At 44.5% G+C, this 22,035-nt stretch overlaps 1 protein-coding gene across 1 annotated transcript; it reads left to right on the top strand.

The window, feature by feature from the left end:
• The first annotated feature begins 9,012 nt into the window (after window positions 1-9,012).
• On the top strand, window positions 9,013-21,611 carry GPX7 (glutathione peroxidase 7). The gene is made up of 3 exons (XM_066597591.1): window positions 9,013-9,268; window positions 14,468-14,729; window positions 21,025-21,611. Exons 1-3 carry the CDS (start codon window positions 9,140-9,142, stop codon window positions 21,186-21,188), a joined length of 555 nt encoding a protein of 184 aa, XP_066453688.1. The 5' UTR covers window positions 9,013-9,139; the 3' UTR covers window positions 21,189-21,611.
• The last annotated feature ends 424 nt before the right edge of the window (window positions 21,612-22,035 follow it).

Genomic DNA, 22,035 nt, shown 5'->3' with positions numbered 1-22,035 from the left:
TTGGCCGTCTGGGATACACGATTTTGAAAATCTAAATCATATGCGGCTGGGACCTTCACATGACCAAATGTTCTTATTAAAGATTTCCTCAATATGGATTCTTTCGGCCCGTCTAGTCTGGAAGAGGAAATAATAATAATAATAAACTTTATTTGTATAGGAAATTAACACAAGAAGGGTTTTCCTAAACTTAATTAACACCTGCAGGGTCAGCATTCTCATGCTAATACCACCCAAAACATACAGGTGGGAGAGAGAGAATGGGGGGTTATTTACATCACAGCACAGCTCTTGTCCAGGCAGGTGAGACAAGGCTTTTCCTACATGCACATATTGACAGGCTGGGGGAAAAGCTGCTAAACCTGTCGCTCCTTTCCACCTATTCAGAACAATCACAGAAAATGGCCATTACTTACTGGGTGAGGAGTGCATATAGATGCATCCTCCTCTCACCATGCAGGTAGCTGACTACCAAATGGAGGAGTCAATAACACCTGTGAGGGCACCGATAAAACACCCACTCACACTGCCTCCTGATAATGTGGGGGGGGGGGGGGGTGGATGCTTGGTGTATACTCCCACACATAGTGGATACAGGGTGCCAGACCATTCTGATATATGTAGTTCGCCAAGCAGTTTAGCAACCTATTAATGACACCATGATAATTCGGCGGGTTGCCCTGCATTTCAAACAGTGAACCACATTGGTTATGCAGCCAGCGTGTGGCATGAGGGCAGCTGAAGGCTGCGCAGGGACACTTTTGTGTGCGCTGTGGATGCTGGGCCGTGCGGGGGGTTGGGCAGCATGTAACCCAGGAGAAGAGGCAGCGGTGTGACCCCCAGGCAGTGATAGTGCTTGGTTGGAGGTAGTGTGGTGCTTAGCTAAGGTGTGCTTTGCTAATGAGGGTTTGTCCAAAGTAAAAATTGTTAGGGCGGGGGCCCACTCTTGCCGCTATTGTGGCTTAATAGTGAGACCTGGGAACCTGAGATGCGGCCCTGCATGTTGCCCCTCGCCTGCCCTATCCGTTTCTGTGGCGTTTCCATCACTTTTGTAGGTTTTCCAGATTTTCACAAGTGAAAACCTAAGTGGAGTATCGGTCATATACAAAAATGCTCGAGTCGCCCATTGACTTCAATGGGGTTCGGTACTCGAAACGAACTCTCGAGCATCGCGGAAAGTTCGACTCGAGCAATGAGCACCCGAGCATTTTGGTGCTCGCTCATCTCTAGTTATATTCTACATAATCTGCAACTAACCAACTATTCCATCAAGTGGCTGCTCTGAGAACCATGTGGTAATACCATGGAGTGTCTCATATCTGTTACAAAATGCAGCTAAGAGTCAAATACTGAGTACAGGGAATAGTAATAGAAAGTGCAGATAGAATTAGTAGTGATTAGAGGGAGTATTGTGAGTATAAGGGGATTAGTAAGCTTAAGTAGTGATTAAAGGGAAAATTAATAACGAGTCCAGGAAGTATTATATTAGAGGGCTCAATGAGTAATAATGATAAGTACAAAGAGTATCATACGTATGATGGGGTCAGTGAGTACAGAGAGTATTGTGAATATAAGGTGGTCCATTTAGATGGGATGAATGTCGGGCAAACGATGCCCGACACTCGTCCCCAAATACACTTGCTCCCGTGCTACTGCACAGGAGCTAGCTACACTGGCTCACAGCGGGGAGGCTGCAGGAGATTTCACTCCTCGCTCTCCCTCTCCCCTCTCAATTGACTTAACATAACAGCCGTTTAGTATTGAACGGCCTCTATGTTAAGTCAATGGAGAGGGGCAGGGGAGCGCGAGGAGAGAAATCTCCTGCAGCCTCCCCACCCCCCTGCTGGCCGCTCTGTGAGCGAGCCAGCGATACTAACTCCCATGCAATAGCATGGGAACAAGTGTAAGTGGGGACGAGTGTTGGGCATCATTTGCCCGATATTTGTCCCATCTAAATGGACCTTTAAAAGTGAGTACCAGTGTGCTCAATGAGTATTAATAGTGAGTACTGATAGAATTAATAGTGATTAGAGGGAGTATTTATTGTACACATTCATTTATATAGTGCATACGTATTCCACATCACTTGATGTTCCCATTGGGGCTCACATTCTGAGTTCACCTTTTAGGCTGGGTCCACACGGGAATGTCTGCAACAAAGTCGTGTGGATTAAGGCCGGCTTCACATAGCCAAGAAAATCGTGTGAGATTTTGAGTCGCACAAATATGAACCCCATTCTTTTGAGTAGAGTCATACACATGAGCAATGTTTTCCTGCATCACAGCCCCATTTGTTTCAATAGGGCCCGGCGGCAGTGCCGGCCCCATTGAAAGCAATGGCAGACCTCCCCGATCTGTGACAGCCGCGTCAGGGCATTCCCTTCATCCCCAAAGTGATGCAAGCCTGTTTTCACATAAAAATGCCTCGCATTCCTGGGGCTTTCATATGGATCACGAGCATGATATGGGGGCGCAAAGAATGGAACCTTATGATGTCAATGAGTTCGTTCACAGTCCCGTATTTTGGCACTCGCATTTCGGTGGCGCATACAAACATGTTCTATCTTTCTGCTTATTTGCACACCACAGATCTCCATAGATGTCAAAGGGGAAGCAGGAAACAGAACACCTAGAATTAATTAGATGAATTAGCCATTTTAATCGGTGTGTGTTTGTGTCTCGCATGCAAGGAGACATGTCCTATGGGCAAAAAAAGTACATGCTCTTATATTATTCAGTATAATTTACTAAGTAGTCAGATCTTCTCCTCCGCCTATCTTAAATTGTTATTTATTTGAATGATCATCAGCTTCCCCCAAGTTAAAATTGTAACTTTCACGCACAAGAAATAAGTATTTCCTGTGTTGCGATAGTCAGGGATTCCGGTAAAACTATTTATATTCTATTTGTTACTAATCACTTGTGAAGGACTTTAAAGTTACATTTATTGTCAAGGAGCGCCGTCTAGTGGACACATACAGAATTTACATAATACATGGTATGTATGGTGAAAATGTGATTGTTCTCAGTAAGGGAAACAAAGTAATCTTGTAGATATGATACCTTTTAATGGCCAACAACAACAGATAATGTTACAGCAAGCTTTCAAACCTACTTAGGCTGGGTTAAAACGGGGCAGAATTGACATGGAATTTCCGTGTGAAATTCAGAATATATCTGAATAAATAAATTGATATTATATATATATATATATATATATATATATATGGAGAGGTCCATTCACACCCGAGATCCCGCACCTACAAATACCGCAGAGCTGTGGGTAGCTATCCAGACGGCTCAACACCCCTCCAGTCATCTTCAATCCACATCCACTTGTGGAACCTATGCCACGTCGAGTTGCTGCACTTTGCTAGGCCATAGTGGGTCCTACGAGATATTAGTTTCTGTCTCAGCACTTTTGGCACATCAGTAAGGTTGATTTACATAATAGACCTGCAAAATAGTTAAAGGGGTATATTAAGGGGGTATTCCCATATTATTGTAGTGTAGAGAAGTTGGTGTGCACATGTGTTCTGGAAGTTTCTGGATGGTCTATGTAGTCTTGTGTTTCTGTGTTTTTCCACTTTCTTCTATGTGTATGGATATGATGTGTATTGCACCTTTGCAGCACTGAATGGGTTACTGTCTGTGTTATGTCTGGAAAAGTATCTATTTGTATATCATGTGACCTCGTTATATATATGTGGGTGCAAGGCGTGTTAGAGAGGTCTTTTCTTTGGCTTTTGGCTGTTTCCTTGGAGAGAGAAGCCTGGCCTGTACTCAGATACCTTTAGTCCGCATACAAGAAGAGACGGAAGAGGCTAAGCAGATATCCCATTAATGCCGCGGACCCCTTCTTCTCCTTCCCCTCTTTTAATGGAGTACAAGTGGAGTTTGCCCGCCGTACAGTGTGAGGTGAAAAGGTTGCAAAGATCCGTGAGAGTGGACTGGTAGAGTGTTGGTGGAGTTTCTCAAGAGTCAGCGTTCGGGATCAGGGAACCACAGTTAACTAGGTCTGTGTAAGTCACCCTGTTTCTCCTGTGTTTCCTCACTGTCGCATCACGTGTTTTAAACCCTAACTATTTTGCCGGTGGATGTAAAGAGGACTGTTGTGAATTGTTTCGTAGTAAACGGCTTCACCGACCGTTCCCAATTTGGCCTTTTGAATTCTACCCCGTGTGTGGACTCTTATTAATTCCCCAAAGAGATCACTGTGGAGGAAGGAACGGTGGCGTCACGAGTGACTAGAAGGACTCAGGTAATCCACTCGTGGGTTTCCTTATTCGATATAGTCTGCCCACACCCCTTGGACGTGTCCCTGGTTACACTCCAAGTGGGAGATGGTAGAGCCACCGTGACAAGTGAACTACTCTAACCTCCTTGTCTCCTAGGTTGGGGCCTGCTCCTTGGACGCTGTAGGGCGGAGCTATATCTTGGCGTGTGTTTCACGAACAGGATAAGTTTCTTTTGTGCCTGTCACACTTGACTAGAGTGAAGAGACCTTTGCCATTATCTTCCCAGACCAGAGAAAAAAATTCTATGCCCGTGTCTGGATTGTTTAAACAGTCTACTGAGCCAGCTGAAGTGTTACCAGGAGGACAAGACTGTGCTCCTGCAGAAAAGAAAAAGTAATGCAGAGTCAAGGGGATTCTCTTTCTACACCTGATGTGTATGTTGCCAGGATGCGCTATGCCCTGAGGCAAGGACTTGTAGAGTTACCGGACCCTGTAATATTGCCTGACTTCCATGTTCTAAGTGTTCAAGAAACTGAAGCAGTAGAGTTACAAAATGGCGCTCAGCCTTCTTCATCAACAGCAGCAAAGTCTGTGAAAAGTTCCCGCCACAAACTTCCCACCATAGTTGGAGAAAAAGTAGGGGGGGCTGCCCCCACCGCGGAGCAACAGTCTGCAACGGGAGACCGCCCAGGAAAGGAGACTTCTTCCGTGACTAGTGCACCGCTGGACTTGTCTCTGCAGACTAACGAGGACGCTCATTCAGGAGAGATGGCAGCTAGAGTTGTGTCCGGAGTTCCTGTGGTCCATCCTGTTCAACCCCGTTTTTATTGGGGTGACGAGCCGGATTGCAGGAGCTACTGTTGCCGCTTTCAAGACTTGTTTCCCCATTCTCAGAGATAAGTGACCTGGAGCCTCCCAAGAAGTCTCTCATCAGGCCTGGAGACCTGAGACCCCCGAGGAAAAGATCTATCCCAACTTCTATTCCCTCAGAAGATGAATCCACGTCTGCCCAAGGCACAAGCATCTCCCAGCATCGAGCCGTTCTTTGTGCCCTGGATTGTAATCCACCGTGATAATGCAGAAGCCTGAGCTTCCATTTTATCTGGGTTGCGTCCCCATATACGGGACTTCAAGGAGCCAGAAGTCCAACTTTATTTCTATGCTTGGAGGCAACTGGCACCAAGGGCAGGACTGCGCCGTTCTCTTAGTGGACCCCCTCTTGTCTGCACCTCTACCCAGGACCCTGACTGCGGCATTGTGTCCAACTGGACTGTTACACGGCACCAGCCGGAGGCAGACTGTTTTAAGACCTTGCAACCCACAGCAAATCCTAAGGACAATGAGGTGGAAGAGGTAAGACTCTTTTTCTGCAAGAGCCCTTCGCTATGCTCGACTATTGGGATTGAGTCATGGTCATCCTGCCCTACACCCACTGGTCTCACCACAGAGGCAGAAGCAAAGGAGCCTACAGCTACTCATCAAGTAGTCACTTAGTGTTAAATGACTCCAATATTTCTTTGGACTCTCTTTTTCAGAGATACTCTTGTTTTTGTTTGCCCCGTTATTTCCAAAAAGACTTTCAAGTTAATTTATTTCCCAAAAATGCATAGTCTCAATTTAATACAAATGTCTTATAATGTGTATTATTCTCTGCCAACGTTTTACAATGTATATTCTTACTCTTGATTGGTTTATATGCAACATTAATGTAATGTGCAGGAGGAAAAGAAAAGTATGAAGTAAAATTTTGATTGCACTTAGGAATGTGTATGCCTGCTTAAAGTACGTTTGAAGTATGTGAGACATACAGTCTAGACGCTACCCTACCAGGCGCTCCAGTGTCAGTCTGTGATTGTATCTGTCTCAGGAAAACACAGCCTTGTTAACATTTTTCTCTTCAGTCAAGCTTGGCTGGGGATATATACCTTAGATTACCACCCCGCACCAGATCTTTGGGAAGTGATGGTCATTCCACTTACCCTTCATTTTTCTAGCCTGACAATCACCCTTTTCTTTTATATATGTGCTCGCAGTGATGTATCTCTCACTTTTGTCTTTGGGGAGAAGAGTTACGTAAGTGCCCCATAGCTTATATTAGTGCAACCTGAATACCGTCCAGCTTAACAACTTTTCTCAAAACGGTATTGCCATACCAATATTCCTTACATCCTGTCATAGAATTGCACTTTATATAGAAAGTGACGTCTCAAGTAGTCAAAACTACACTTTGATGGATTAAGCTTTGTAAAGTAATCAAAAGGGGGGGGATTGTGCTTAAGGTTTTGCTTTGCGCACTCCATGATTGCATAGTGATCCTCAAAGTGTTAACAGGTAGCACACTGAGAAATTCCCACTCCGGAATACATGCTCTGTTTTAAAGAGTCGCCTGGGTTGGCTTTTTCTTAAGTTGGGGGCAGCTGTAGTTTACAGAAGTTGATGTACACATGTGTTCTGGAAATTTCTGGATCGTCTATGTAGTCTTGTGTTTCTGTGTTTTTCCACTTTCTTCTATGTGTATGGATATGATGTGTATTGCACCTTTGCAGCATCGAGTGCGTTACTGTCTGGGTTATATCTGGGAAAGGGTCTATTTGTATGTCATGTGAGCTCGTTATATATATGTGGGTGCAAGGTGTGTTAGAGAGGTCTTTTCTTTGGCTTTTGGCTGTTTCCTTGGAGAGAGAAAGAGAGCCTGGCCTGTACTCAGATACCTTTAGTCCGCGTACAAGAAGAGACGGAAGAGGCTGAGCGGATTTCCCATTAATGCCGCAGACCCCTTCTTCTCCTTCCCCCCTCTTTTGATGGGGTACAAGTGGAGTTTGCCCGCTGTGCAGTGTGAGGTAAAAAAGGTTGCAAAGATCCGTGAGAGTGGACTGGTAGAGTGTTGGTGGAGTTTCTCAAGAGTCGGTGTCCGGGAACGGGGAACTACAGTTAACTAAGTCTTTGTAAGTCACCCTATTTCTCCTGTGTTTCCTCACTGTCCCTTCACGTGTTCTAAACCATCACTATTTTTGCCGCTGGATGTAAAGAGGACTGTTGTGAATTATTTATTCAAGTTTCTCAGTAAACGGCTCCACTGACTGTTCCCGGTTTGGCCTTTTGAATTCTACCCCGTGTGTGGACTCTTATTTATTCGCTGGAGAGATCACCGCGGAGATAGGAACGGTGTGGTCACGAGTGACTAGAAGGACTAAGGTAATCCAATCGTGGGTTTTCCTATTTAATATATTTAATTTAGTCTACCCGCGCCCCTTTGACGTGTCCCTGATTACACTCCGGGTAGGAGCAGGGTAGAGCCACCGTGACAAGTGAACTACTCTACCCCTGCTGTCTCCTAGGCTGGGGTCCGCTCCTCAGACGCTGCTTTATTGCTAGGCTGTGACATTATTTTATGATTGGCGGAGCTCCAACCTCTGGGACCCCCACAAGCCTAAGAATGAAGGGGCTGTAGCACTGATTTAGCATTGTGTTGCCTTCTAAGTTTTCTGTGCACAGCAGCAGTTTCAGCAACACTATTGACTAGACAAGGAACTACCCGTTGAACCCCGGTGGCCAGTGAAAACTAGTGAGGGGGAAGTGAGACAGTAATAAATCAGCATTGTGGCCCCAAGATAAACTTTTGCACTCAGGCCCATGAGCCTTTAGCTACGCACCTGGAGTATGTCCTACTTTTTATTTATCCATGCAAAAACGGGAAATGTCTACGTACCCTTTGATATCAATGGGTTCTATTCTCTGCGTATTGCGTGCGCAAACACACCAGTGTGGAGGAGTCTTAACACTGACTTAAGAGCCATAGAAGCCCTGTTTAATATTCTTAGGTCACCTGGGAGTGTATCTGAGTATTTTGGAGCTGTTTTAAATCAAAGCTAATGTAGAAAAAGCAAGAAAGAAAGTATACAGAAGGAAAAAGGAGACTGAAAAAGAAGAAGGAAAATGTAGAAAAAAGATTATTTCCCTACTTTTTCTTTTTTCTCTTTGTCTTCCTTCTTTTTTATTCTTCACCTTCTTTTACTTTTCCTCCTCTTTTTAATCTTATTTTTTCTTCTTTTTCTTTTAGGGCTGATTCCCACAAGCGTAATTTCACCTCATATAACGCACGCATAACACGTGGTGAATGAAGTTAATGAAAGAACACTGATTTTCACGGACCTATGCTTATTTGTGTATATACATTACGTGTAATATGAGCGTGAAAAAGAACGCAGCATGTTGCATTTCATTGCTTGTTACGCACGTACAGCCCTACTGTTCTCTATGGGCTGCATATTAAAAGCTCTACATACGCAATACATTGTGTATGTGCGGTGATGAATATGCAACGCCACTATGAGACAGAGCAAGGAATTAAAAAAAATAAAAAAAATACTCACACTGCGCATCTCCTTGTGCATAAGATACGCTGACATGGTTATTGCACTATCCCTGCCATATGCAGCGATAGCCGGCTCACGCGGCGGTAAAGTGCTGCTTGATCCATGAATGTTTTATGCATATGGCCGTGTGAATGAGACCTAATACTGAGCTGCAATACCCGAAACTATTTTTGAGCAAGATTGACGCTATTTCTGGAAAAATACAACCTTCCTTTCTGCACATTCTTTGAATTAAAGACCATCTGCTGCATGTCCTCATATTTATGTGAGCTCCACCATGCAAGCACGACAGGGGGCGCAAGCACACCAGACCATCATAGACCCCCATGCAGTATTGCAGCCATCTCCTCCACATGAAACGTAACCTTGGAGGAGTGGAGTTTTGATGACTGGATCCGGGTTTCTCATGCATTGCTATTGCTGTCCAGCTCCCAAAGAGTTAATCGCAGGGTTCTTCCCAGTTCCTGTAGAGCAGAGGCTGTGTAGTTGGCTGCAGTGATTGCACCGAGTATCTATGTGAGTACCATGTACTCCCCAGTGCTGCTGCTCCTACTCCTCCTGGCACCATCCCTGCAGAAGAATTCGGACTTCTACACTTTCAAGGTGGTCAATATCAGGGGCAAATTGGTGTCTCTGGAGAAATACAGGGGATCGGTGAGTGGCATCAGAACACACTGCTGGCACCTAACTTTAACTAAGCCAGTGCATACAAGAAGCTAGAACCTTATAGATCTTCTTTATGTATAGAACTTCTGTCAACTGCATAAAACTTTCCTGTATGAAGTTGGAGTCTGTGTAGAACTGTTGTTGCACAGAAGCAGAGAACTTCAATCTGCAAACATGTAACAACAGGATAGAAAGTTAAGAAGCTAGAATGTTACCTGTAACTTCTGCTGCACAGAACCTACCTGTAACTAGAACCTTTATGTCTACATACATAGATCACTTACTGCATAGAATAGAACAGTCATGTACATAACATTTTCTGTATAGAGCGTTCCTGCAACTAGAACCTTATAATATGGTTATATACATAGATCATTTAACTGCTGCATAGAATAGTCATGTACATAATATCTGCTGTGCAGAACTTTCTTATATCTAGAACCTTATAATATGGTTATATACATAGATCATTTAACTGCTACATAGAATAGAGCATTCCAGTACACAACATTTGCTGCATAGAACTTTCTTACACCTAGAACCTTACAATAGATCTGTATGTATAGAACGTTACTTCTTCTACTGCTTACAACTTTCTTATAGCAAACTAGAACCTGTCTGCAACTTCTGCTGCATAGAACTGTACAGCATCTAGAACCTTACAGTACGTCTGTATGTATAGAACATTTAATAACTGAATAGAAAGTTCCTGTAAGAAGCTAGAATGCTGTTTGTGACTTCTGCTGCATAGAACCTTCCTATAACTAGAACCTTATATGTCAATATACTTCGATAATTTAATTACTGCATAGAACATTCCTGTACATAACATCTGCTGCCTAGAACTTTTATACAGCTAGAACCTTACAATAGATCTGTATGTATATAACTATACTTCTGTCTACTGCATAGAACTTTCTTACAGCTAGTACCTTACAATATATCTCTATGTATAGAACTTTACTTGTGTCTACTGCTTTGAGCTTTCTTATAACAGGTTGGAACCTGCCTAATGTCAGCAGCACGGTACTTTACTACATCTTGAACCTTACACTATGTCTATCAACCATCTAACAACTGCATAGATAGTCCCTGTAACTAGCCAGAATGTTGTCTGTAACTTCTGCTGTATAGAACCTTTTAGTATCTAGAACCTATATATATATATATATATATATATATATACAGTAATTACTACATAGGATGTTCCTGTAACAAGATGAAACCTGTATGTATCATTTGCTCCATAGGACGTTCCTGCAGCTAGAACCTTGCATCAGTTCTGTATTAACTGAACATCTATCTGCTGCTTAGAACTTTCCTCTTGCAGTGTCCCACTAACCAGCGGTATACATTCCTCCCTATAGGCTCAGCCATTCCTCTTTACAACTAGCCAGCTCACACAATCATGTTGATTAACCCCTATGATCTCAGGTATTATATAGATTCATAGTGAAGAGTTAGACAGTACATTGCAGGCATAGAGGAAGGGGTTAAAACACAGAGGAATGAAGAATCCTCCCTCCCCTTCTTGCTTCTTACGAGGGGCCTGTGGACGTGGCATGTACTGTAGTAGGAGGGTTAGCACAATGTACTGCAAAGCTGCATTAACTTGTGGGCTTTATGGTGCTTGAAAGTTTGTGAACCCTTCAGAACTTACCATGCTTCTGCTATGCTTGACCTAAAGCTGTACCAGATTTTGCCTTCAGTATGGGAGACCCCTTGTGCAACAATAACTGCATCTAAACGTTACTGGGAATTGTTGATTAGTTCTGCACATCGGCTTGGAGGAAGTTTAGCCCATTCTTCTGTACAAAACAGCCGTGACTCTGTTGGGTTGGCGGGTTTCCTCCCATGAACGGCTCACTTCAGGCCCTAGTACTAAGGTCAGGGCTTTGACTTGGTCATTCCAAAACTTTAACTTTATTCTTTTTTAACTATTCTTTTGTAGAAGGACTTTGCATTGTTCTCTTGCTGCATGACCCGCGTTCTCCTGAGGTTCAGCTCACTGACCCATGTCCTGACATTTTCCTTTAGAATCTGCTGGTATAATTCAGTATTAGACCTTTTATATTAAATCTGTACAGTACAGATACAGCGGTGCTTAAAGTTTGTGAACCCTTTAGAATGTTCTATATTTCTGCTAATATTTGACCTAAAAACTGCATAATTAGTCCTAAAAGTAGGTGAGGTGAACCAAATCAAATAAATGAGTCAAAAATATTAGACATGGTCATTTATTTCAGTAAAATCAACGAATACCACATGTCTGTGAGTGGAAAAAGTATGTGAACCTTTAGGCCTCATGTCAACGGGCAAAATATGATTTAAGATCCGCAGCGGATCCGCACCCCATAGGGATGCATTGACCACCCTCGGGTAGATAAATACCCGCAGATGGTCAATAAAAGTGATTTTGAAAAAAATGGAGCATGAAAAAAAAATGGACTATGCTCCATTTTCGTGCGGGTCTCCCGCGGGCTTCTATTGAAGCCTATGGAAGCTGTCCGGATCCGCGGGAGACCAAAATCAGAATATACTCACCTGCTCCGGATCTTCCCTTCTTCGCGGCTTCATCTTCTCTCCGTCGCGGCCAGATCTTTTTTCTTCGGGCCGGCGCATGTGCGCGGCACGCAACCGACGTGCCGTGCACATCTGCCGGGCTGAAGAAAGAAGATCCGGCCGCGACGGAGAGAAGATGAAGCCGCGACGAAGGGAAGATCCGGAGCGTGCGAGAGGTGAGTTAATTCTTCTTTTCAGCGCTCATGTCCGCGGGGCAGGAGAGACCCGCTGCGGATTCTCCATGGAGAATCCGTAGCGGGCCTGATTTTTTCCCCATGGACATGATGCCTTAGACCTCATGTCCACTAGTAAAATTGAATTGCGGATTCTGCATGTGGATTCCGCGGGTGAAATTTTGCCCATAGGAATATCATTGGCCATCTACAGCCAATTAAATTGAATTTTGCACCTGCGGATGGCATTTTAATTGATTTGTGTTCTTCATGCACGGAAAAAAAAATGCAGCACGCTCCATTTTAGTGCGGATTCCGCGCAGATCGGCCACATTGCTATCACATTGCTATCAATAGGTGCAGATATCCGCATGAAAAAAAATATACAATTTAAAGCAAATCCGCGCGGAATCTTGCAGAAATCTGCGCGGATTGTAATTTTTCAGTGGACATGAGGCCTTAGGCCTTTTTCACACGGGCCACAGTGATATCACCAATAGAAAATTGCAGTAATATCGCATCGGTGTTCTGTGCGATATCGCTGCATTTTATTGAGGTTATATTGCGATTTTGACGCTACAAAGGATTTTCAGGGGGCTTGAAATATAAGCCCTACTCCAAAAATAAACCCTACCTGCATGAAAAAAAACCAATACATCACCTAAGAGGAGCTGTCCGTATCTGCTGCACGTCTCCTCTGTATCTCCGGCACTTTTTAATGTCCTCCGGGAGAACTTCCTGGTCAGGAGTTTGAAAACCCCCGCCTCCAGAAAGCGCCGCCTCTGATTGGCTGAGCTGCGGCACTCGAGGATCCTGGCTTGGCTAGTCAGAGGCCTGTAATATGGGTAAGGAGAGGTAACATCTGTCCTAGAGCACTAGGAAGGTGTTCCATCTTCCTTAGTTGCATATTACCCAGGGGAGCATGAATGGTCTTATAAGTCTCCTCACTCACCTTCTTCGTGCTCTCCTTAGGGGAGATGTTACCCCTCCTGTGCCAACGACTGTAATGGATCAGTGTGTTGTCCGTGGATAGCCAGCTGCAAATACAGACAGTAGACACGCTTTACATTTTTTTTCAAAAATGTACAAAATCAGAGATTATAAGCATTTTTGCAATATATTTTATCAGCCTATTCTGTACATTTTTCATAGAAAACCCTTCTTCAGCAGCTAGGAGAAGACGGTGCTGAGAAATCAGTCATCAACTAGCCAACTGAGCTGTGCAGGGATCTCCAGCTGTGCCTGCACTGTTCTCTAGTGCAGACACAGTAGCTTTCATAGAACCGTATACTAATAAAATATCTGCCTTATGTTTTATTACATTTATATATACAGTTTTCTCAAGTGCCATCTTCTGACATTGCTTTTATATATATTTGGCTCTATCCGCCTTCCCTTGGTGCTGTGAGAGAAGAAGCCATATTGTGTTGCAGACAGCTTCTCCTCCTTACAGTGCACCCGTTTCCCGCTGGACCCCAAGCACTGTCAGGGTGTTAGTACATTGGATTGTGACATACATTATGTCACAATATGTATAGTATGTCACAATGCGATGCACTGAGACCCTGACATTGCATGGGGTTCGGCGGGGAATGGGCGCACTATGAAGACGAGAAAATGGGAAGGTATGTGTAACACAAGATAGCTTCTTCACTACAAAGCGCTGGTAGATAGAGGCAGGACCAATATATAAAACAGGATGTCAGGAAAGAACACTAGGGGAAAATGTATATATAAATGTAATAAAAAATAGGGCAGACATTTATTAGTATACTGTTCTATGAAAGCTGCTGTGCCTGCACTAAAGATAGCCGTGCAGGCACAGCGCAGAAAGAAGCTCCCTGCTCAGCTGTACAGTTAGACTGGTTTCTCAGCACCGTCTTCACCTAGTTGCATAGCTAAGTAGGGTTTTCTATGAAAAATGTACAGAACAGGCTGATAAAACATATTGCAAAAATGCTTATAACTGTTTATTCTGTACAGTTTTGGAAAAAAAAGGTGTATGCACCTTTAAATATTTTTTTTTTGATATGTCAGAATTGGACTGAGACCCTAATCAATTACTGTAAGGGAGGATTGCCATGCTGCAGTGAACAGTGTTCTCCTTTGGCTTCCAACTCATATTTCTGTATCTCTAAGCTTCAGCAATTCCTTTGACATCTATGCAATCAGGGAAATCTCAGAGGGAAGCCAAAAGGGCACAGAATGCACTGAAGTGTAGCTACCCCTTCAGTTTGATTATCAGTAGGGGTCTTCTTAATGGAATATCAGAAAAAGTTAACAGCTGCATATTGGAAAATGCCGTTTATTCTGTTCCGTGACACATTTTCCTCATTACCGCAGTACAAAATTATGCTGTTTATATCCACTTATGGCAGACTGGCAGAGATTTCCTGCATTTAATATAATACTGCACAATATACCTTAATGTCCCCTTGTTCACTACCCCCAGGTGACATTGGTTGTGAATGTGGCTAGTCAATGTGGCTTCACCGATGAACACTACAAGGCATTACAGAAGCTGCAGCGGGACCTGGGACCTTACCACTTCAACGTATTGGGCTTCCCTTGTAACCAGTTTGGGCATCAGGAGCCGAACACCGAACGTGAAATTGATTCTTTTGTCAAAAAGCTTTACAATGTTACCTTCCCCATGTTCAGCAAGATAGCGGTGACGGGCACCGGCGCCAACGCTGCCTACAAATATTTGACAGGTGAGAAAACTATATACTGCCCCTTCGAATGAGACATTTTACAGTTCATTTTGTTATGGTGTAGTGGGTAAAAACCAAAGACCAAACCATTGCATAGAACCCCAAAGACTAGATATCGATGAGATGGTTAGTTGGTATGTCATCAGTGTTATTGGTGGGAAAGCTTTTTGAATGGGTCTTAACTAGAGATGAGCGAGCACGCTCGGATAAGGCAGTTACTCGAGCGAGCATCACTCTTCTCTCTCCCTGTCCCCCGCCTGCTCGAATGAGAATGCAGTTACTCGAGAAGAGCGATGCTCGATCAAGTAACTGCCTTATCCGAGCAGGCTCGCTCATCTCTAGTCTTCTTAACCCATTTCCAACCTCATTATGTAAATTTACATCATGCTGTTGTGAAGGGTGTATGGAGTGGGCTCGGGAGCCGAACCCACTCCATACCCGGTGGCTATCAGCAGTATTTGAGTTAACTCTGATCATAGCAGTTAACTGTTTAGATGCCAGAGTCAAAGCTGATCATGCGTTTAAACAGTCAGCAGGAGGGGGAACCTCTTTTCACTACTCACTGGCACCGTCTGACTGTGGCATGGCTTGATAGGCAACATCAAAAATCGCCATATCCTGCAATACTGAAGTACTGCAGTATAGTGGCCGATTAACGCGCGAGAATCCCAGTACTGAAAACGAAACCATTGAAATCAATGGTGTCATTTTGTTTTGTTTCGCGGCCGTGATTTTCACAGCCTCAAAACAGAACAAAAACACAGCCATGCGTTTAGGCCCTAAAATAACACTTTAAAATCTGCAACAGTCTAACACAAGGATCCACATGCGGATTTAGCCCTGTCAATGGGCAAACTTCACATGTGGAATTTTGACGAGTTTCCGCATCAAGCAGTGACATGTCACTTCTTGATTCAGAAACACTTTTGACGCAGTTTTTAGAGGTGGAATCTGCTGCAGATAATTCTGCTGTGTGAACTTATCCCTATGGTGCGTTCAGGTGTGGAAAAAATCCACAGCAATTCTACAGGGTCTGGTGCAGATTTTGGTGAGGATCCACAGCAGATTGCAGCCCTTGAATTTGAATTCCACACGTGGTTGATTTGGTGCATAAAAAAAGCACCAAAAAATCTGCGCAATCTGTGTGGATTTTGATGCAGAGCCGCAGAAAATTTCACCCCTTGAGTTGAAAGGGCGAAAGCACCTACAGATCCATATCAAAATCGCATCAAAATCCGTACTTTATGGTCCTCACCAAAATCCACCATGGTTCATACATGGCAGAATAGGTGCAAATTTTCTGTAGTGGAAATGTGAATGAACTTCTGTGCCAAAACTCGTAGATCCACATCATAATTCACCCTTCAATTCTCTTGGAGTCAGCAACAACAATGGGATGAAGAAGCTGCTGCTGGAGCAGTACCTGCATGGGCTGCAACACTGTTTCCTCTCTTGGGGAATGGGATCCACCAGTACTCCCTCCTCCTCTGTCCTCAGCCCGCGTGTTCTACTCTGAGGCTCAGGTGCGTACTGAGTGGACAGCCAGAACTCCTCCTCGTGCGCAACGTCACCTCTGTCTCCACCGCAGCGTGTATTATTGACATGGGGGCGGAGCCAGAGCCGGTATACTAGCACTACTAGTGCTGCACTATGTACAGAGAGAGGACAAAAGGTGTGGACTAAAATATGGGCAGTTTGGATAGCCCGGGCCTGCCTTGAGTCTTGGGCCAGGGGCGGCTGCAATTAAAGTTTTTTCTATTTCACCCCACTTAAATTTTTTTTTACGTTTTTCCGTAGATTAAATAGTACCATTAAAAAATTCAACTCGGGCTATTAAGGATAAGAGGATAAGGTGATAAGAGTGGCAGGTGGTTGGTCAGGGCACTCCACTCTAGGATGGCCCACCCACATATACATTCAATAAATACATCGGGGGGGGGGGGGGGGCAGGCTCACTCCCCGCAGGGGATCCTGGAGGAATTCCGGGCGTTCTACTCAAATTCTACAACATCCTGGGCCCCCTGGAGTCCACAGGGCACCAAAATTAACAAACCATAACGGAATACCTGGGCCATATTGCCCCGGGACTTGTCTCTCTGAAAGAAGCCCAGGCCCTACACCAGGAACTCATTGGGGAGGAGTTCGTGCAGGTTTTGCAGGGGATCAAAGTGGGGAAGAGCCCGGGTTCATATAGGTATTCCCCCAGATTTTATAAAACATGTGGACACTTAATCTCGGATATGCTCATTCAGGCTTTTTATGCCATTTCACGGGGCTGCCCCGTCCCACCCCAGGCCCTACAGGTACACATTGTCTTAATACCGAAGCCGGGCAGGGACCCCCTGTCATGTGGCAATTACCAGCCAATCTCACTAATAAACTGTGACCTTAAAATATTTTCAAAAATACTGGCAAACAGACTTAACCTCTTGGTCTCTCGTCTTGTACATGGGGATCAGGTGGACTTTGTTCCAGGTAGGGAGGCACGGGACAACACCATTAAGACCTTATCCTTGATAGCAAGGGCACGCAGAGAGACATTTCCTCTATATCTGCTGTCTGTCGATGCAGAGAAAGAGTTCGACAGGATTAGCTGGAGATTCCTTGAGGCGACCCTCTCTAAATTGGGTCTTGGGCCCAGGGCTCTCTCCTGGATTATGGCATTGTATTGCGGCCCCTTAGTGCAGGTCAGGGTTAATGCTAGATTGTCCACTTCCTTTGAAATCAAGAACTGTACATGGCAGGGGTGTACCCTATAACCAAACCTCTACATATTGGTGATGCAGACCCTGGCTAATGCCATTAGAAATAACCCCTCAATTCAGGGGGGACAGGTTGGAGATCGGAATCATAATGTTTCACTCTTCGCGGACAATCTTCTGGCCTATATCCCCAATTCCCGAGTGAACTTCCCCAGCATCATGCGAGAGTTTGCCATTTTTGGCGAGCTAAGCAATTACAAAGTGAATGCTCAGAAGTCAATGATATTACATATCTCAAACCTACAGAGGGCGAGGACGGAACTGGCCGTGGCCTTCCCGTTTCTCTGGGAGCATAAAGCAATCAAATATCTAGGGGTCCAGATCCTGGCGGATCTGATATATGACCTAAACTACAAACCACTTCTGTCGTCCCACAGAAAGGATCTGGAGGACTGGGCGGGGGTCCCTTTGTCATAGTTTGGTAGGATGAGCGCCATTAAAATGAACATACTCCCGAAGCTGCTCTATATTTTCCCGACCGAACCGTACTGCCCACCTGGGTTCTTTTTTGATAGACTACGAGGCCGGTTACTCAAATTCATTTGGAAAGGGGGTTCTAAGAGACTTAGCTATAAAAGTTTGACCAAGCAGAAAGAACGGGGGGGGGGGGGGGGGGGGGGCTTCTAGATTTCTGAATGTACCACAAGGCTGTGATAGGAACCTGCATATCAGACTTGTTTTACCATGGGTCAGACAAATTATCTGTATCCATAGAAAGGGGAGGCGTGGGGCCTTCTGGATTCTGAGGAGAATCAATTGGGAAAGGTTGGGGGCTTCGACCATGCTGGTCACTTTACTCAGAGCATGGAGGGGGGGTGATGTGGGATCTTGTTTCCAGGGCCTCTTACCCCCTTGGTTGGGAATCCATAGCTCACATCCACACTGGGTCTACACAGCTTGGGGTTCATGCTGTAGGGGACGGAGGCAAGGGTGGGGGAGCTGATGGGAGCGGAAGACTTACGACCCCTGACAGACCTGTGTGGAACACGGAGTATACCCCCAAGCTCTTGGATGCAATACTTACAAATATGTAGTTATATGGGGAAAATCAGACCGGAACTGGGCTGGAACCTGAGGCTTACCCCCATTGAACGGCTGTGTTGCACTCCGGAGACGCCTAGGCACACAGTCTTGTTGCTCTATAACCAGCTGCGAGAGGAGTGCCTGGACAGTCACCTCCCGAGATGGATAGGGGCATGGGAGGAGGCGCTGGTTAGGTCCCTTCCCGGGAAGCTCTGGGGCAGAGCCTTCCAGTTGACACACAAAATGTCCATATCTAGCAAACTCCAGGAGCTAAATTTCAAAATTATCTTGCAACGGTACATGACTTGGGAGAGACTGCACAGGTTTTTCCCGATGACCTCGGAGGCTTGCTGGAGGTGCTGGGCAGAGGTGGGACCGATGCTTCATATCTGGTGGGAGTGTCTCATGGTGACACCATTGTGGCAGGCTGTAATGCGCCTATATGGGAAAGTGAACAGAGATCAAAATAGTTCTGACACCCGAGCTGGCATTGTTGTCCATCTCTCCCATGCCTGCCACATCGCTCAAATCAGGCTTATTGAAGTTCTTCATTATAGCAACGAGACAGGTAATACCCAGGTTTTGGAAGCAGGGTATAGTGGTACCCAGAAGTGCATGGGTGGAGGCGATAGATGAGATTAAGCATATGAAGGGGCTTTGACTCGCGGACTCAACAGAGGGCTATGAGGGTTTCCATCGCACTTGGTCTGCCTGTACAGACATTTGGAATACCCCCTTACTGACTACATGGCTGTGAGCAAAACGTCTAAACACTATAAGGAGGTAAGTGCCCTGGAGTTAATGCCTGGATTCTCCCCCCACCCTCCCTCCCTTTTTTTTCCGTGACCCTTTTGTCTTTTCGTGTTTGTGGTTTGTGTGAATATTTGCGACATTGGCGTATAATTCTTTTCTGTAAATTCTAGCTAGCAAGCCCTTTACAGCCACTGTCATTTTTCAAGTGTATTGTATTTGATATTAACGAACTTATAAAATCAATAAAAATTTCTTGAACATAAATACAACTCGTCCTACAAAAAACAAGCTCTTGGAAAACGGGGACAAAAAAACTAAAGTAAAAAAATGAAAAATCTCTGGTCTTCAAGTGGTTAAAGGAAAGTATGTACAGACATCCGTTAGGCCCTACCACAGGTGGTCCCAAGGGACAGTCATAGTGGCCTTCAGGTATCTCTATAGAGATGCTAGCTTTAGTGGTTGGGTAATTGGGGACCAGGAATCCATGAAGGGGTTTACTACTGGGATTAGAGTTTTCTGTTCACAGTATTTTTATTGAATTCTCAAGAAATGTCATCAAATTCCAGGAAAGACAAAATTATTACATCACACAGATGACAGACTGATTATTTTAACAAAATTTGGATTAGGAACACTAAGTGATAAAAGAAGGAGAAACAAACGAAGAAAGGAGGGATTTGGCAGTGGAAAAAACATGATGATCATAATGATAAAGGGGTTTTCCATGGAGATACTATTGATGACCTATCATCAGGATAGGTCATCAACAGTTGATCGGTCGGGGTCAGGCACATGCTGTCAGCACCGCAATAACAGAGGTCAGAGCAGAAGTCTCTGCGCCAACCTCCGTGTAGTGGCTAGCGCTTGTAACTGCAGGCATGGCTCCCATTGATTTCAATGAGAACCGTGCCTGTAGTTACAAACGCCAGCCACTACACGGAGGTCGACGCGGAGACTTCTTCCGCTCTGATCTCTGTGTATTTGCGGCCCTTCCAGCATGTGCCCACTCAGCTGATTGGTTGGGGTTCCCGAGCTACGGACGCCAACTGATCAACTATTGATGGCCTATCCCGATGATGGGTGATCAATAGTATTTCCATGGAAAACCCCTTTAAAGGTCTTTTACAGGACTTTACTATTGATGACTTGTACTCAGAATAGGTCATCAACAGTTGTTTGGTGGGAGTCCACAGCTCCCCACCAATCATCTGTTTGCTGGGTCTGCAGACAGCTCTATAAGCATTGCAGGTTGGTACTGTAGACAGGGCAGCTATAGTGTTTTCAGCCCTGTTCAAAATCATCAAAGAAATGGGAAGAGGGGTGGTGTTTGAACTTCAGATATTTCTTTTGTTTTAGTATCATTGAGCATTTTTGTAAAACTTTTTCTAACATTTTTTTTTTTTAGTCCTACAAGAGTTGGGCCTAATAGGCTTCCGTACATGGGCCATGACAACTAGTCAGAACTTAGCGATCATACTAAGGAAGGGAGACAGTCAAGTGACACAGGGAGCTCCCTTACCCCTGTCAAACTACTTAGGTGTGGTGATCACTGATCACCGTAACATGTAAGGGGTCGAACCTTTCAGTTATCTCCAATCCTAAAACAATCATAATTATCCCAGGCATTGCCGGCTGGTGTCAGCAGAATGAGCCCGCTTCATACACAGCAGTGATCAGAAAGGGGTTAAATGAGTAAAATGTTGCACACCCTTTTCATCTTTATTTATATCTTTGCTCTTTTTTTCCCATTTTGTCAGAATCTTTTGGTAAAGAGCCGGATTGGAACTTCTGGAAATTTCTAGTTGCACCTGATGGAAAAGTGGTGAATGCATGGGGTCCTACTGTCTCTGTGGAAGAGGTGAGACCTCATGTTACAGAGCTGGTGAGGAAATTAATCTTGAAGAGGAAAGAGGAACTGTGATGCTCAATATCAATGGCCATAACCTGGCGGCTCAGGGAACAGGACAGGTTTTTATTGAAGCTATGTTGACCCTTTGGAACCATCTGCAACCGTGGATTGGCTGGTAATGCTGCCATGGAAACCTACGTATAAACATTAATCATTTCTAACAGAAGTCACCATCCCTCATAATAAGACGTTTAGAAGCACAGAACATGACTCAAGGATTTCCCAAGTCGCTGCAATAAGGAATCAATCAAGCAGGACAAGTGTTATCTCTATGTCGCTTCCTCGTCATTTTAAAGAGCGCAGAACATGTCATTTTTGCCAGATATTTCTACAAGTGTTACTTTTCTACACTTTTTTTTCAGATTTTTATGACCACTGCTTAAGAAGTTCCCATAATTTCAACCAAAGCCTTTTCCAATAAAATAAATTAACATATGGTCTTTGTATGCTTTGGTGAAGTGCAAACATTATCACGTATCGTTCCCTATTGGTCCCTAATTAGAATGTAATTTGATTTGTTGATCAAAATCTCACTAGTGTGTCCTTTTAAGGGACTGTGTCATCATCAGAAAATGACCTGTTGGTTAAATACTATGGAAATCTTTTTGGGGGAAATGTTTCAGGCATGAAAACAATAGTCCAGCATTAGGATAATAGGAAGTCCCTGCCTGTACAGGTCACGTTCAGCAGGTGTACCAAACAGCAGGGCTTTTACCTCCAGTAGGTATATCAGGCGTGGAGTGGAGAAAGTGGAATGGATGGCCCCACTACCAGCCTACCATCCATTCCAAAAATCCAGGCCCAAAGACTTTTAAAGAAAAGATCTCTGGCAACTACTTGCTGGAGATTACATTGCACT

This window comes from Eleutherodactylus coqui, chromosome 3 (assembly GCF_035609145.1).
Source record: "Eleutherodactylus coqui strain aEleCoq1 chromosome 3, aEleCoq1.hap1, whole genome shotgun sequence".
NCBI classification, from domain to species: domain Eukaryota; kingdom Metazoa; phylum Chordata; class Amphibia; order Anura; family Eleutherodactylidae; genus Eleutherodactylus; species Eleutherodactylus coqui.
The sequence above is the reverse complement of the archived record's forward strand: the minus strand, read 5'-3'. Positions and strand labels throughout refer to the sequence as shown.